Consider the following 15,513-nt stretch of genomic DNA (forward strand, 5'->3'; position numbering starts at 1 on the left):
CAAAAAGTCAAATGACAACTCAATTCTCAGTCGCCACATTTGTCTCGTGTTGGTGTTTTATTTTTTTTTAATATCGTTTTAATATATTAAAAAATAATGACGAAAAAGATTTCAAAAAACGTAAAATATACCCAAGCAGAACTTGAAAACTACACAAATGTCGACGGGTCATGTGTTAAAAAAATGAATACAAATTTACATCTAAATATTCTACCATCGGGTTTGAAAAATTTTAAGCAATCCCTACTAACCCTACTCTCGCACAAGAAAGTCGGTTCCTACGATGATAAAATGGAGGGAATCATTCTGGACATACACAATGTTAAATTAATTGGTGATTCTGGAGCCATCCGATTTGACGATCCAAAAATACACTTGGATGTTGTTTGCGATTGTTATGTTTTTAAACCAGTAATTGGAGCGATTGTGAAGGGAACAGTTCGCCATGTGTCTTCCTCTCAAATCGGTGTGATTATCTATCGGGTTTTCAGTGTGTCCATTCGGCTTGTAAATAAATCAAATGTTAAAATTGAAGTGAATTCAGAAATTGAATTCAGAATTAAACATTTTGATATGGAACATGTATTTCCGTACATTGAAGGAGAATTGGTGAATGGCAACGAATTGGGTTTGGAAAATGTAAATGTAAGTTGTTAAAAGGTTGTTACAATTGATTGTAAAATAATTTGTTCTAAATTTAAATAATATTTATTTGTTTTGGTGTCATTCATGAAATTTATGTTTTGCTTTTGTATAAACTGTCAAAATAGAATAACACGTGCGACATGCACCTGTTGCCAAAATGAAACAAAGAAGAGATGGGCAATTTGCACTCATCGAAAAAAATATCGATTACAGTTATCGAGAATTTTTAAGAGTCATAAAGCTGTTAAGCCTGGTACGCAGCTCTCGCTAAATTTTAGCTCCCATACAAATTATCGAAAAATTTTATCTGAGCTAAAATGGATCCCATACAAATTATCAATAACTTGTATGGGAATTTTATTTCGGCTAAAATTTTGCGCGAACAGCGTACCAGGCTTTAAGCCTGGTACGCAGCTCGCGCTAAATTTTAGCTCCCATACAAATTATCGAAAAATTTTAGCTGGGCTAAAATGAGTCCCATACAAATTATCGATAACTTGTATAAGAATTTTATCTCTGCTGAAATTTAGCGCGAGCAGCGTACCAGGCTTTAAAGCCTAGTACGCAGATCGAGCTAAATTTTAGCTCCCGAAAATACTATCGAAAAAATTTAGCCCAGCTAAAAGGTATCCCATACAAATTGTCGATAACTTGTATGGGAATTTTTGCTCGGCTTAAATTTAGATCGATCCGCGTTACTATGCCTAAAAACTTATGATGTTTTTTCTTGATTTTCAATAAATTTGGAATTTTTTTTATGATTTTGATGATGATTTTTCGTTAGCATTTTCTCTGTCGAGTTTGGAGACAGGAAATTTTTTCGTTTTGCTTCAGCAGCTTACTATTGATCTTTCTATCTTTTTCAACAAATTGAATAAAGGACAAAAGCCGTCAAAACGTTTACTTTCCATTCTTTCCAACCTTAAAACCTACCACGAAGACTCATAAAAAAATAGCAAAACAAAACCGCAAGCGAAAAGTCTCGTTATGCTTTTCTTTTCACAGTACGCAGGTCGACAAATGAAATTCTTAACTATTCTACATTATTTGGCGAGTTTTTAGACATTTTGCACATACATTTTTCTCAATGTTTTTTTTTAACTTACATTTAACTTTTTACAAGTATTTTTAAAACATTTTCTTGTGTATCTCTATTATTTCAATTTTCAATTGTATGTATTTCAATTTTTTTTTTTCTTGCAGAATTTAAAACGTGTCAAAATAGAAAAGGAAGAACCAGAAGATTGCAAAGATGAAATTGATATCATTGATTTGATTGATGAAATAAAAGAAGACGAACTCAATGAATCACAAACCATTTCACCATCAAAACCAAAGAAAAAGAAAAAGGGAATTAGTTTTAAAACTGAAGAATAAAAATTATATCTATAAAAAACTGACGCATTTTTAATTTAATTTTAATTATAAAGCCTGGTACGCTGCTCGCGCTAAATTTTAGCTCCCATACAAATTATCGAAAATTTTTAGCCGAGATAAAATGGATCCTATACAAGTTATCGATAACTTGTATGGGAATTTTATCTCAGCTAAAATTTAGCGCGAGCAGCGTACCAGGCTTAATCTTTGAACAACAACTTAGTGGTAGCACCTTCAAGATGTTGTTGTTGTTCAAAGATTATAATGAAATTGACGGTATAAAATAGCAGCCAAACTGCAAGTATAGCCTGGTACGCTGCTCGCGCTAAATTTTAGCTCCCATACAAATAATCGAAAATTTTTAGCCGAGATAAAATGGATCCCATACAAGTTATCGATAACTTGTATGGGAATTTTATCTCAGCTAAAATTTAGCGCGAGCAGCGTACCAGGCTTGAAGTTTCTTTTTTAATTTAACTCATTTGTAGCAGTTTAAATTCAGAATTTTTGAAAGGTTCTGCGGTGGGGCAGAAATTCTCCAATTTCATACGAATCATGCCTCGAGGTGTGCTTCCAAGTTCCAACAGGTGAAAAAGCAACACAGAAATGTCAAAATGATTCGGTGGACTGAGACCAATGTGAACAACTTCATAGGAGCACACAATTGAGTCTTTTATAGAGATCATAATTCATAACAAGTTTCATAACCTGTCACTATTGGAGAATCGTCGAGTGCATATTCCGACTTTCTTACAACATATTCATGCCTATTACCGAAGAAGCTGATGCCTATTACCGAAGAAGCTGATGCCTATTACCGAAGAAGCTGATGCTGATGGCGGCGAGTGGGAGTCATTTTTGTCCTTTTTCCTACTATACCGATCCCGCTGGTGCGGAAGTGATAGCATGACATTTTGCTATATAATACTATGTTTCCACCTACGCTAAATCCGAGATTTAGATCCTATTTAGGAACTATACTTCTCATTAAAAAACGAAGGAAGAAAGAAAGAGATGAAACATAATCAGCGTCGGCAGCGACCCCTATCCATTCATATGGCGTTACAATGTATTAGGTATAGCCTGGTACGCTGCTCGCGCTAAGTTTTAGCTCCCATACAAATTATCGAAAAATTTTATCTCAGCTAAAATGGATTCCATACAAATTATCGATAACTTGTATGGGAATTTTATCTAAAATTTAGCGCGATCAGCGTACCAGGCTTAAGACTTGGCCACACCGGAGGGTATGCGGTATAGCGGTGTGTCAGTTTGGAATTTTTTTCATACAAGTACCCTCACCGCTACCCGTACCGCTACCGCATACCCTCCAGTGTGGCCAAGCCTTTATAGGAACAAGCACTCCATATATTATATCCTCTAAAGCCTGGTACGCTGCTCGCGCTAAATTTTAGCTGAGATAAAATTCCCATACAAGTTATCGATAACTTGTATGGGATCCATTTTAGCTCAGCTAAAATGTTTCGATAAATTGTATGGGAGCTAAAATTAAGCGCGAGCAGCGTACCAGGCTTAAAGCCTAAAGGCTAAAATGGATCCCATACAAATTATCGAAAAATTTTATCTGAGCTAAAATGGATCCCATACAAGTTATCGATTACTTGTATGGGAATTTTACCTCAGCTAAAATTTAGCGCGAGCAGCGTACCAGGCTTCAATGTCAAAAAAATCCAAAAATTACCACTTGGGGAAAATAAATTTTACTTCTAGGCACAAAACGCACTAAGATTTTATATAATAATGCATTTAACATAATTTTCTATAATACATAATAAAAACTATTAAAAAAGATAACCATTTGCAAAATCGTTCGATGTAATGAGGGTCTAATCGTAGTATATGCACATCTCACCAACTGGAAATATCCCAGAGTGTGCCATGGGAAATTATATACCTTGGAATTTGAATTATGCACATGAATAATACCCTGGAAGTCGTGGAATATAATTGGAAATATTGTTGTCTCATTATCATTTTATTAAATTAATTTTAAATTTGAATACAAGCAACAATTTAAAACTAGTAGTAAATACAAATATTATTGTTAATCGTTATTGTGTTGAAAAATTAATTAAAAAAATACTTTCATTGTTTTGTCATTTGATATGAAAACATCTTCAATAAGAAAATAATAAAAACAAAATGCAATCTTCGCCAAGTTTCGCAACAATACAACCAAGAAAACTAACATTTGGCTCGCCACCATTTCAAACATTTAAAAAGGCTCCTTCTCTACGTGGTGGTGGTGGCAATGAATTGCCTACTACTGAAGCCACTAAACCTGTACAAGAAAACTCCCTATCACCCCCTTACCGAAAGGTTAGGGCCTTAAGGTATGTGATCAGATTAAATTTATTTGTATTTTTAAGTTTAAATTGACGTAGTCTTTTATTTTTATATATAAAATTAATTTCTGTTTTTGAGCTTGAATCAATGACCTTTTGTTTGTGTAAAAGAACACGAACTAAATAAGATGCCTCAAATATGAAAATTATTAAAATTATTATACGTATTATTTAAAGCGAATCAACCTTTTAAGAAACATTCTAAGGAAACGTATGCTTCTTTCATGTTGAGCGGGGTGTTTTAAACTGAAGAAGGTCTTGAAAAAGGATGAAACGCATTTAAATATTACCCACCATTATTCTCCATCAAATAGTTTCCTCTATTTATAATTATTAGTCTGAACTTGAGTTGGACCCATAACTTGTAAAACCTTTAGAGCCCAGTATTATTTCAGTGGGTACAATGTGGATTGAATAACAAATACGTTTTAAGTTTTACTAGTTGAATGAATGGATGTGGGGGAAGTTGCACTGCGACCTTTAAGGTCAATTGTGCTCCCTATTTTAGAGAATACAGAATGATTACCATTGTTGCAGTGAAGCAAGTTCCCAATTCAATTCAATTTTGGTTTATTGAACTTGTTATTTACAATTGACTTAAAATAACTTATTACTAAGATATTGATAGATACAAAATTTTGTTGGCACAAAGGGGGCCTAACGTTAAACAATGACAAAGTTAATATAACAAATATAATACATAGATAAACTTAATTTAAAAAGTCTGCTGTCTAGATTGTCCTCGGGGTGTTCAGACCCGGATGTCCAGTTGTAGGGTTGGTTGAGTATATCCAGTATATCCAAATATATTTTATTTTTTTCTCGAACATTTGTAGTTCCTTCATGGCTATCTTGGAGATGGTGTACCATAGCGGAAAGCTGTAGGCAATGACTGGTCGCAGAAGCTGCTAGAGCAAGTTCCCATTGAACTCGTAATTGTTAAACGAAATCCTGAACGGAAAATTTCGTTTTGCTTTTCGTTTTTCAGTACGCAGCTCCAGCGAAAAATTGGAGAGTTTTCAGTCATTTGTCACTTACTTTTTACTGTCCTGTGCATTTTTCTTGACTCCAAGTGTTGACGGTTTTTTTTTTTACTTTTTATTCATTTATTTCTTGCTTTAAAAATTATTTTTTGTTGATTTTTCTCGATTTAAAATTAATTTTGAATTTTTTTATTTTGACTTTGATAGAATACTCGATGAAAATTTTTCGTTAGCATTTTCGTTGTCGACTTTGGAGATTTGAAAATTTTTCGTTTCGCATCAGCAGCGTACTAGACTTACTGGTAGACCATAATGTGTGTCTGTGGCTTGTGTCTTGTGTCGCTGTCAAAGTTAAAAAGTATGAAATTAGTATATTGGTGCCAGAATACGTAGCTGTGGCTGTGGCAAGGAAATTCGCTGTGGTACAAGTCGAGTCGACTTTTACTTCAAGCTACAAGCGCAATAACTTTTGACGTTTCTAATGTGGTTGCTCAGTTAATATTATTTTTTTTCAAGGCAATTGACATTTTAGTGCGCCACATAATTCTGTTCATCTTTTCTACATTTTGAGCGATTTTGTTTGACATCTTGTACCACGGCGTTTTTCTTTGCCACAAGCGAATTTCCATTCTGTTAAGCCAGTTAAACTTTGAATATCTCACTACTGTATTATTAAGTTCAAGTTCAATAATAACTTAGATACTTTTATTTGTCAGCTTGTAAATTATATGAAAATTATTATTCCTGATAAAAACTTGGAACAATAAGCCCCCGCACACTACAGAGTTTCTATCGGCCGATATTTTAGTCGGGTTGGGCTCCTAGTGTGCGCACAGGCAGGCGACTAAATAGTCGCAACCAGTTCGGTTCTTTTGAGCCAGGCGATAGCCCCATAGGTATTATCACTAGAGTTGGGCACTTTAGTTCATTTGAGTGATCGATCACTTTAGTTCAAATCAAACTAATGAACTAGTTCTGAACTAGTTCATTTTAGTTCAATTTATTTTGATCACTCCGGTTTTGTAAGAATTAAAAAACAAAATTAGTTTACAAAAACTATATCCAAATTTATGTTAAATTAACGCATTCTACATAATAAAACAAATACAACCTAAAAATAACAGATATGTACATATTTTTTTTTCTATAAAAATTCTTATAGCGTTTTCGTTTGGGAATTCTTAGAAGCGTCACGGACTGTCCGATCCGGAATGCCAAACGATCAGAGTTAGATACTTTTTTTTTATTCTGAAGTTTGGGTTTCTTTGTATTTGTGAAACATCAAATGCGAACGTCTGATGAAAGTTTTGTTTTGTTTATTTTTTTTTTTATTATCATTAAGTTATCTATTTTTGTTTTCTTTCTTCACATTATTTTAATATAGTTTAAAGTTTGTGCATAGTTAAAAATCTTGAAATTGAGAAATGAATAACAAAGAATGACATTTCATTACTTTGACGTCTTAAGTGTTAACATGTGTGCGTGATTCTGGTTTTGATTCTGCCTCAAAATTCGGAATCGATTTTCTCTTCTTTTCAGAATTAGAACTGTCATTGAGTGCCAAACGATCAGTTTCAGAATCGTTCGGGAGAATTCCGGACAGTCCCGGACGACCAAACGAAAACGCTATTAATTTCGTTCATATACTTGTCGAGCTTTCTGGTTCCTGACAAAAGTCTAGAAGAAGTACGTTTTGCTTTCATTAAATGGAAATCATAGTAATGCAAGGACCAAGATGCTACTTGATTTTTTGTTATTGCTCAGAAATAAGAGTAAGGGGTGATTGAAGAAGATGTTTTACATCTAAATCTTGAGGTACAGCAGAAGAACTGATTTCGCTCAACAAAGAATTGGATGCAATTTCATATGCACTTTGGTTTCTGCATCCCTTCTTTAAATGTCTGTCGGGTTAAAAGGGCGCAGTCGTCGTATAAGACAAGGAGACCAGGACCAAATTTGAAAATTCCCTTCCTTTCACCCAAAAATTATATAAAAAAAATGATAATAGGTGTGTTTTTTATTACAACTGGTGTTAACTGGACAAAAAAAAACGCAGTCGGGGCTAAGCAATTTACATGTTAAATACAACAACACTTTAGCCCCGTGGGCGTAGTTGTTTAGCCCGAAGATTTTAAATCTGTGCTACCAAACTAATTTTTTCAGAAATTGTTTAGAATTTGTTTACAAACGTGAAAACTTACGTTTGGAATGATTAAATGTATTTAACTAGGTTTGCTAGCATACATTATTGTATTTTTTTTGTAAAACATACATGAAAATAAAGGAAAAACTCGAAAGCGAAAAATATGACAACTCTAAATATTTGTTGTGTCTTGTGTTTTCGGAACATTCAATATACAGTGCTGCAAAGATTTCGGGTTAAGCCCCGATGCGTTTTTTTTTGTCCAGTTAAACCCGGTGGTAATAAAAAACACACCTAATGTAAGGTGAGCGCAAGCTATTTTGTAATGTCATATTACGACTGCTTTAGGTTGCTGTTTAGTTTGTTGAAACAAATCTTTTTCGCTATTCGCGAACTAAATTGAACTAAGTAAGTGAACTAAGTTCACTAGTTCACCAAGATGAACTAGTTCATTGAACTAGTTCGTTCGCGAACTACACAAGCCTAATTATCACCTATGGGGCTACAGTCTATCTAAAAAAGCACTAAGCAAAGTTAAAGGATTAGCCTGCATATGGTCTCACCATCATAGTATACATCTACCTAATGATATATGGTTTGCAACCCTATGATTTATTACCCAATTTACGGGTAATACACCTCTCCTGACAGTTATTTCTAAGTGTCTATTCCAGAGGAGATCATAGTCTAGTGTTATATCGTAATATTTCTTTTTCTTGCAAATGTTACAATTTTTCTCCTCGATGGCTTGATATTAAGTCCCACAGATAAAAACCATTACTTCTAGCTTTGTCGTCTTTGGCTAATATCGCAAGGGGTCTACTCGAACTTCCCTAAGGCAGTTATTACAATGTTAAGGACAAAACCTAGACAGCGAATACGTAGGAATGTTAAATGTTCCAGTAATTCATCTGTTGCAAGACCCTAATCCCTCTGAATAGCCTCGTGTTGTAATGATTTTTTGTATCGTTTCACCTGTCTGCCGTTGTTGTGCACAGTATTTTCTCAATCCATTTTACTGGAAAGTACTTTCAAACAAGAGCCTTAGGTACTTATTCATGAGAGGTGTTATAATAGCCTTTGCTCTAGTTAAAAATCTAAATGGAAATTAGGAAACATAAATCTTGGCTTTGTTCTAAATTCTAATTTTGGAACTTAATAATCTTGGTCACAATCCAATTTTATCGACTTTCATAAGGATTTGTACTAACTTACTCAAGGTGGCTCTTGCAGTCCAGGATGATTCTCGAGCTCAAGCTTACTACGCAGATCGAGCTATATTTTAGCACCCATACAAATTATCGAACAAATTTAGTCGTTTCTTAGATAATTTGTATGGGAGCTAAAATTTAGCTCGATTTGCCTACTAGGCTTCAACTAAAAACCCTCTTCGGCCAGCTTGGTCTCTAGCTAGCCGTCGTTAGTGGCGCACATCAATTTGGTTGTGGTTGTTCTCTAATTTAGCGCGACCTTAGATGAGGTTCTCCTCTTCTACGTTGCCCATCAGGGTTGGATACGTAAATTCGATGGAATGGTGCGTCGGTGTTTATACGTAACATAAGACCAAGCCGCTGGAATTTCAGTTTTCTGATCATGTCGATGCTGTTGTAAAGCCCGTATAGTTCGTCTTTTACCGAACAGAAAATTACCCGAAGAATCTTTCTCTCAAAGCAATCGAAAACGTTTTCATCCACTCTGGTCAATGTTGATGTCTCCGCCCCATATAGTAGACTGGACTGATTAAGGTCTTGTTCATGGCTTCCTTGGTTCTTTGAGAGAGTGCCAGGTTAACTATTTCTGACTGTTCTATGCTCGAGTAAACGAGCCCGAGTCTGTTTCTGAAAGTAATTTCGATCAAGCCCAGTCTTCTCCGGTCTACCTTTTCAATTTTTTCATTTGAAATCTTCTTGAAAGAAGTACTCGTTTGTGTTTTGTTGATCCTCTTTTAGTCAGAAAACCCCGACGTCGGAACGATTGGAGCTCTTAAAAATGGAATATATGTACACCGCGACGGAACTCTTTGTTGATATTCGCACCTTAAACGCATTCATTTAAAAGTCACAGTCATGCACTTTCCACTAACCCAATTTATTTCATCGCCGTCGTTGCTTTAATCTAGAATACGGCTATGACAAGCTCTTTCATCAACAACACTGTTTTTCATTACAATAGGGTTTCCATTTAAAGGCCACCTTGTAGGGAGCTAGGAACTGGTAACTTATCTTTTGTCCTGCTTTCTCAAGTGTTGAAGTTCTTTTCAACAAAACAATACTTTTTATATCATATCTTTCCTCACAAACAGAAAATTCTGCGTCAAAGTTGGAAATACCTATTCAAAAACCCTATCCCTCGACAATTGAATCCCGCAGGGATCTCCCCTCTCTGTAATCCTTTTTGCCATCGCTTTTGATGAGCTAAGCATTTTAATTTCAAAATACAAAAGATGTAGATCACTGTGTGTATGCTGATGATGTATACATATGTATTATGTAAACACAATGATCTTAATCAAACAAAAATAATTTTTTCCAATTTACTTAAAGAAATAACAGAATGGTCTACCATCTCTGGTTCAAAATTATCATTAGATAAGTGTAAAACACTTCATGTTTGCCGCAAAAAAAATTGCGAAAACCTTAATTTGTCTATTAATAATATTATTATTGAAAATGTATTTGATTTAAGTATTCTAGGTCGCACTTTTAACAACAGGTATAATTGGAAGTCTCACTGTATAGCTCTAAAAAATCGCTAGCATCAAGATTGAATATTATTAAGTACTTATCCTCAAAAAAAAGTAGTGTGCATGTAAATACTTTTTGTTGTATGACAAAAACTTTATTATTAAGTAAGATTGACTACGCTTTAGCTATATAATGGTTCTTGCCCTAAATCTACAAAAAATATCCATTCTGCTACAACTAAATAAATTCCGAAAAGATAACACCAGCAAATCCATTTATAAAAAGCTTTTTTTATGAAACCTTCTACGATCTTACTGGGAAAGGATGGTCTTTCGTTTATACCGATGTTTCAAAAACCGCTGATAGTACGTCTTTTGCAGTTACGTCACACGATGGATCAATAATCGTTCAAGGGATCCTTCCAAACCTTGCCTCAGTATTCACAGCTGAAGCGCAAGCTATCTACGAGGCAGTTAAACATCTCTCACATACTCGAGGCAAATATACTATTTGTACCGACAGTCTTTCTGTTTTAAAGGCTATACTAAACACAAGACATGAATCTAGTTGACATTGTGGGAAACGAGCTCGCGGACCAAGCTGCAAACTCGGCTCACATCTCTCCATCATTTATGTTTGAATCGTACTCAAGAAAAGACCTCAACGCCTTCATTTTGGAAAAAATCAAATGCGCACGACAACAGGAGTGGTCAAATTATTTACACCATTACCAAACAATCAACCCCACCAGAATAATGTGTCTAAGTTCAACTTAAAGCCTGGTACGCTGCTCGCGCTAAATTTTAGCCGAGATAAAATTCCCAGACAAGTTATCGATAATTTGTATGGGATCCATTTTAGCTCAGCTAAAAATTTTCGATAATTTGTATGGGAGCTAAAATTTAGCGCGAGCAGCGTACCAGGCTTAAGGAACTATATTCGGCTGCGACTCGGACACACTCAAATGACGCACGGATACCTTTTAAAAAGGGAAACACCTCCAATATGTCCAAAATGCAATAACATCATTACTATTGCTCATCTCTTGGGCTCATGCTTTCTCTCGGAAAATCTTCTTCATGACCGCAACCAAGGCCAACACAACATCCCGGAACTCCTTCAAAACCCAAACAAAAACAACATAGATACAATAAACCAACTTCTGCATAAACACAAATTAAAAACATAATTATCATATAAATATATCTACATTTATATTATACAGACTATAAATTCATTATCTACTTAATTTATTTAACTCATTATTATTTATTTGAAGTTATAATTTATTATTTTTTCACAAAAAAAAAACATTAATTATAATTAATTCATCTATTCAAGAACTGAAAGTACTATGATGCTAGCGCTCTTTAAACTTTGTTAATAATAGATTTTAATTTATTGTTAATTCTTATAAATAAATAAATAAAATAAATAAATATCATATTTAATATTACTTAGTTTCCCTGCAGAAGCCGCATTTAAAAATGACCTTTAAATGGGACTCCACCTTAAATTCTTCTGTCACATTCATATTCTAGTTTCGTTTTAAAATACATTTAAAACCTGTTAAAATGTTTAAGCTAAAATATTTTGTTCTTTTTCGTCGGCTACAGGTCTGATTTGAATATATATTTTTTACCTAGTTCTCGATCGACGTTTCGATTGTAGTTACAATCTTCTTCAGGATCTAAGAAAAATATTTCTAAAAATTGCTATTATAAATAAAATTTATACTTATCTTAAAGTTTTTATATTAATGGATTTCTTTTTATTTCTTGGTTATGTTCAAATATTTCAAAACTCAAAAAAGGAAAATGTCTTGAAAAAGACGTTTTCAATCATCGAAATTTCAAAATATAAAAACTTTTTCTATCATTTGATAAGAAATTCAAAAAATTTCTTATCAAATTTAACTTTAAGAAATTGAGTTGATTATAAAGTTTAAGTTAGAAATTCCTTTTAACAAACTGACTATAAATACTGCTAAGCCCTTCACAATCTGATCTCCTGTTAACAGTATTCTCTGTGTCTATAGTCAGTTTGTTAAAAGGAACTTCTAACTTGAACTTTATAATCAACTCAATTTCGTAAAGTTAAATTTGATAAGAAATTTTTTGAATTTCTTATCAAATGATAAAAAAAGTTTTTATATTTTGAAATTTCGATGATTGAAAACGTCTTTTTCAAGACATTTTCCTTTTTTGAGTTTTGAAATATTTGAACATAACCAAGAAATCAAACAAGAATAAAAAGAAATCCATTAATATAAAAACTTTAAGATAAGTATAAATTTTATTTATAATAGCAATTTTTAGAAATATTTTTTTTAGATCCTGAAGAAGATTGTAACCACAATCGAAACGTCGATTGAGAACTAGGTAAAAAATATATATTCAAATCAGACCTGTAGCCGACGAAAAAGAACAAAAAAGAACAAAATATTTTAATAAAGAAAGGTCACGAAATAAGGAAGAATTTGTTTAAGCTAAATATATTTATGCATGAATATTTTCTATTTTCAGATTATTCGATACTCCGGCAACTCCAAAAACTATAATACAAAAATCATCAGTTAAAAGTTTCAACCATTTGACTAATGCTGACGGTCAAGGCCTAACAGAACGAAAAACATGCAATAATACAGAAATCAAAAACTCATGCCCATTGGAAAAGCCGAAACCGGTTCCATTGCATAATCGGGTTTTAGACAATTCAATGCAATCAGCTAATGTGAATCCATTTACTCCAAACAGTTTATTGGCACAAAACAAAAAACGATGTCGTACACAATTTGGTCGAGAGAACCAGAAAACTACATCTCTCATTTCGTTCCTAAATTCCGATTTTGCATCAATCGACTTACTCGAAGATAATGCAGCTGACTTTTTGCAAGCTCCGAAGCGTTTGGCCCTTCAAGACACTAATATAAGTCGATATAAAAAGGAATTTCTTGAAATCTCATTGATAGGTAAGTTTTTTTTTTCTATTCCATAATTATTTTTCATATAATTATCGTGCAAGAAAAGCCTTTATTTGCTGTGCTCCGAATCAAATAAACGAAAACTTTGAATTCTTCCGATACTGCTTCATTTTATAAATTTTCTTATTAAGAAACAAAAGTGTACTTAAAAAAGATGTTTTTCTTTTACTTTTTGCAGGCGTTGGTGAGTTCGGTCTGGTTTACCAATGTCTTAATCGACTTGATGGATGTATATATGCCATTAAAAAAAGTATTAAACCTGTTGCTGGAAGCTCATTTGAGTAAGATTTTAAATTTTTTTAAAATGTTTATAAAATACTTAAATTTGCTTTTATCATTGCTATTTTCAGAAAAAGAGCACTTAACGAAGTTTGGGCTCATGCAGTGCTTGGCAAACATGACAACGTTGTGAGATACTACTCTGCTTGGGCGGAAGACAATCACATGCTTATTCAAAATGAATTTTGCAATGGCGGATCTCTACAGTCGTTTATACAAAAACGATTTCTAAATGAACCAGAACTCAAAACATTACTTTTACATGTATCCGAGGGTCTCAAGTACATTCATTCGAATGACTTAGTTCACATGGATTTAAAAGCAGGAAATATATTTTTGACAAAAGTTACAACAAAGTGCTTGCCAGTGATATCGGATAGTTCATATGAAGAAGATATTGATGGAATTTACGATGAACTTGATAGTACAGAATGCATTATTACGTATAAAATAGGTGATTTGGGGCATGTGACTTCAGTCAAAGAAGCACATGTCGAAGAGGGCGATTGCAGATATCTACCGAATGAAATTTTGCAAGAAGATTATAGTCATTTGTTCAAGGCGGATATATTTTCTCTGGGTATTACATTGTATGAGGCAGCTGGAGGTGGTCCCCTACCGAAGAATGGACCAGATTGGCATAAATTGAGAAATGGTAACATTCCTGATGTTCCAACTTTGAGTAGGGAATTCAATGATCTTATCAAATTGATGACTCATCCTGATCCCGAGAAAAGGCCCTCTTCAACATCTATATTTAATCATCCGTAAGTTTTTCAATCAGACAATTTTTTAAGATATTTTTATATTTTAAAATTTTGTGTGATTTTTTTTACAGGATTCTCTGCTCTCTAGAATTCAAATCAAAATCTCAACTTACACAGGAACTAGCTATTGAAAGGCGAAAAAATGAGATTTTATTGAAAAAATTGAAAGAAGCAAGAAAGCTGTTGAACAAATATGAACATTCCGGACGAACAAGTATGTGTTGTATATTTTTGAATATTATTTAAAAGATTATTTTTAAATCCAAATTCTTGTAAATTCGCATGAAGTGTAACTTTTTTTCTTCTGTGAAGATCATTTTTTCCCATTTTAAGATTTAAAGTTGTTTAAAACTTATTCCAAAACATTTATTGAAATGTCAGTTTTAATAAGTTTTATTTTATTTAATATTCAAACATTAATAGAATTCTTAATTTTTTTTTTTCTTTTTATGTATAAAGCTTTTCAATTTCAACGTACTTACTAATAAATCTTTCTTTTTTTATATTTCAGATTATGATGACATTAAACATTCCCCTTCATCTGGTCGATGTTTGCGTTCCTATGTGCGTAAAAGAAGAAAATCTTGCATGTCGAAAATGGAAGAACATTAAGCGAGGAGCAACAGGAACACACTAACATGGCAGAATTAAAACTGTAGCTTTAACTGTACATAAATAAATAAAAATATTTACTTCATATCTACATACATATATATAATATTTGATTAAGAAATGGAACATTTAAACTTTTTATATTGTTTTCTATTTTTAATTCGTAAGAACAAACCAATAATGGATGCAGTTAAGTTTTTTTTTCCAAAAACATTCATTTCGAAAATAAAAAAAATTACTTTTTACCTATGAGTTAATTATTGTTTGTAATTAAAACTTTCCTGTCAAAACTTAAGTTTTAAATAATACCGAAGTTGGGAGGATCGAATTGCCTTTTAAGAAACGTTTGTAAAATTCGCGTCAGGAATAGTGTATTTTTGAAACGTTGCCATCATCGGGATTAAATTAATGAATTTTGGTTTAGACAGTTCTAGTCTTTTTCAACAAAAAGATTGAATTAAATGCAAGTACATAATCTTAAAATTTTTTAATTCTTCTTAATTTAGTTTCGCCTTTTCTGGGTTACGAAACCACCAAAAAGGAAACAATGTAAACGATAATCACGAAAAAGAGCGATTATGTAAAACGATAAGGTCGTTAGGCCAAACTTGAGCGGAAACCAAAACAATATACAAACATATATATAAACTTTTATGCATTGTCAGCAAAAAATA

At 33.1% G+C, this 15,513-nt stretch overlaps 2 protein-coding genes across 2 annotated transcripts; both read left to right on the top strand.

The window, feature by feature from the left end:
- On the top strand, window positions 1-2,043 carry LOC129921561 (uncharacterized). Its single transcript, XM_056003447.1, has 2 exons — window positions 1-645; window positions 1,849-2,043. The coding sequence occupies exons 1-2, from the start codon at window positions 97-99 to the stop codon at window positions 2,020-2,022; spliced, it is 723 nt and encodes a 240-aa protein (XP_055859422.1). The 5' UTR covers window positions 1-96; the 3' UTR covers window positions 2,023-2,043.
- A 1,980-nt stretch (window positions 2,044-4,023) lies between these two features.
- Window positions 4,024-15,096, top strand: LOC129906178 (wee1-like protein kinase). Its single transcript, XM_055981853.1, has 6 exons — window positions 4,024-4,376; window positions 12,724-13,169; window positions 13,360-13,462; window positions 13,532-14,227; window positions 14,299-14,441; window positions 14,739-15,096. Exons 1-6 carry the CDS (start codon window positions 4,186-4,188, stop codon window positions 14,837-14,839), a joined length of 1,680 nt encoding a protein of 559 aa, XP_055837828.1. The 5' UTR covers window positions 4,024-4,185; the 3' UTR covers window positions 14,840-15,096.
- The last annotated feature ends 417 nt before the right edge of the window (window positions 15,097-15,513 follow it).

This window comes from Episyrphus balteatus, chromosome 1 (assembly GCF_945859705.1).
Source record: "Episyrphus balteatus chromosome 1, idEpiBalt1.1, whole genome shotgun sequence".
NCBI lineage: Eukaryota > Metazoa > Arthropoda > Insecta > Diptera > Syrphidae > Episyrphus > Episyrphus balteatus.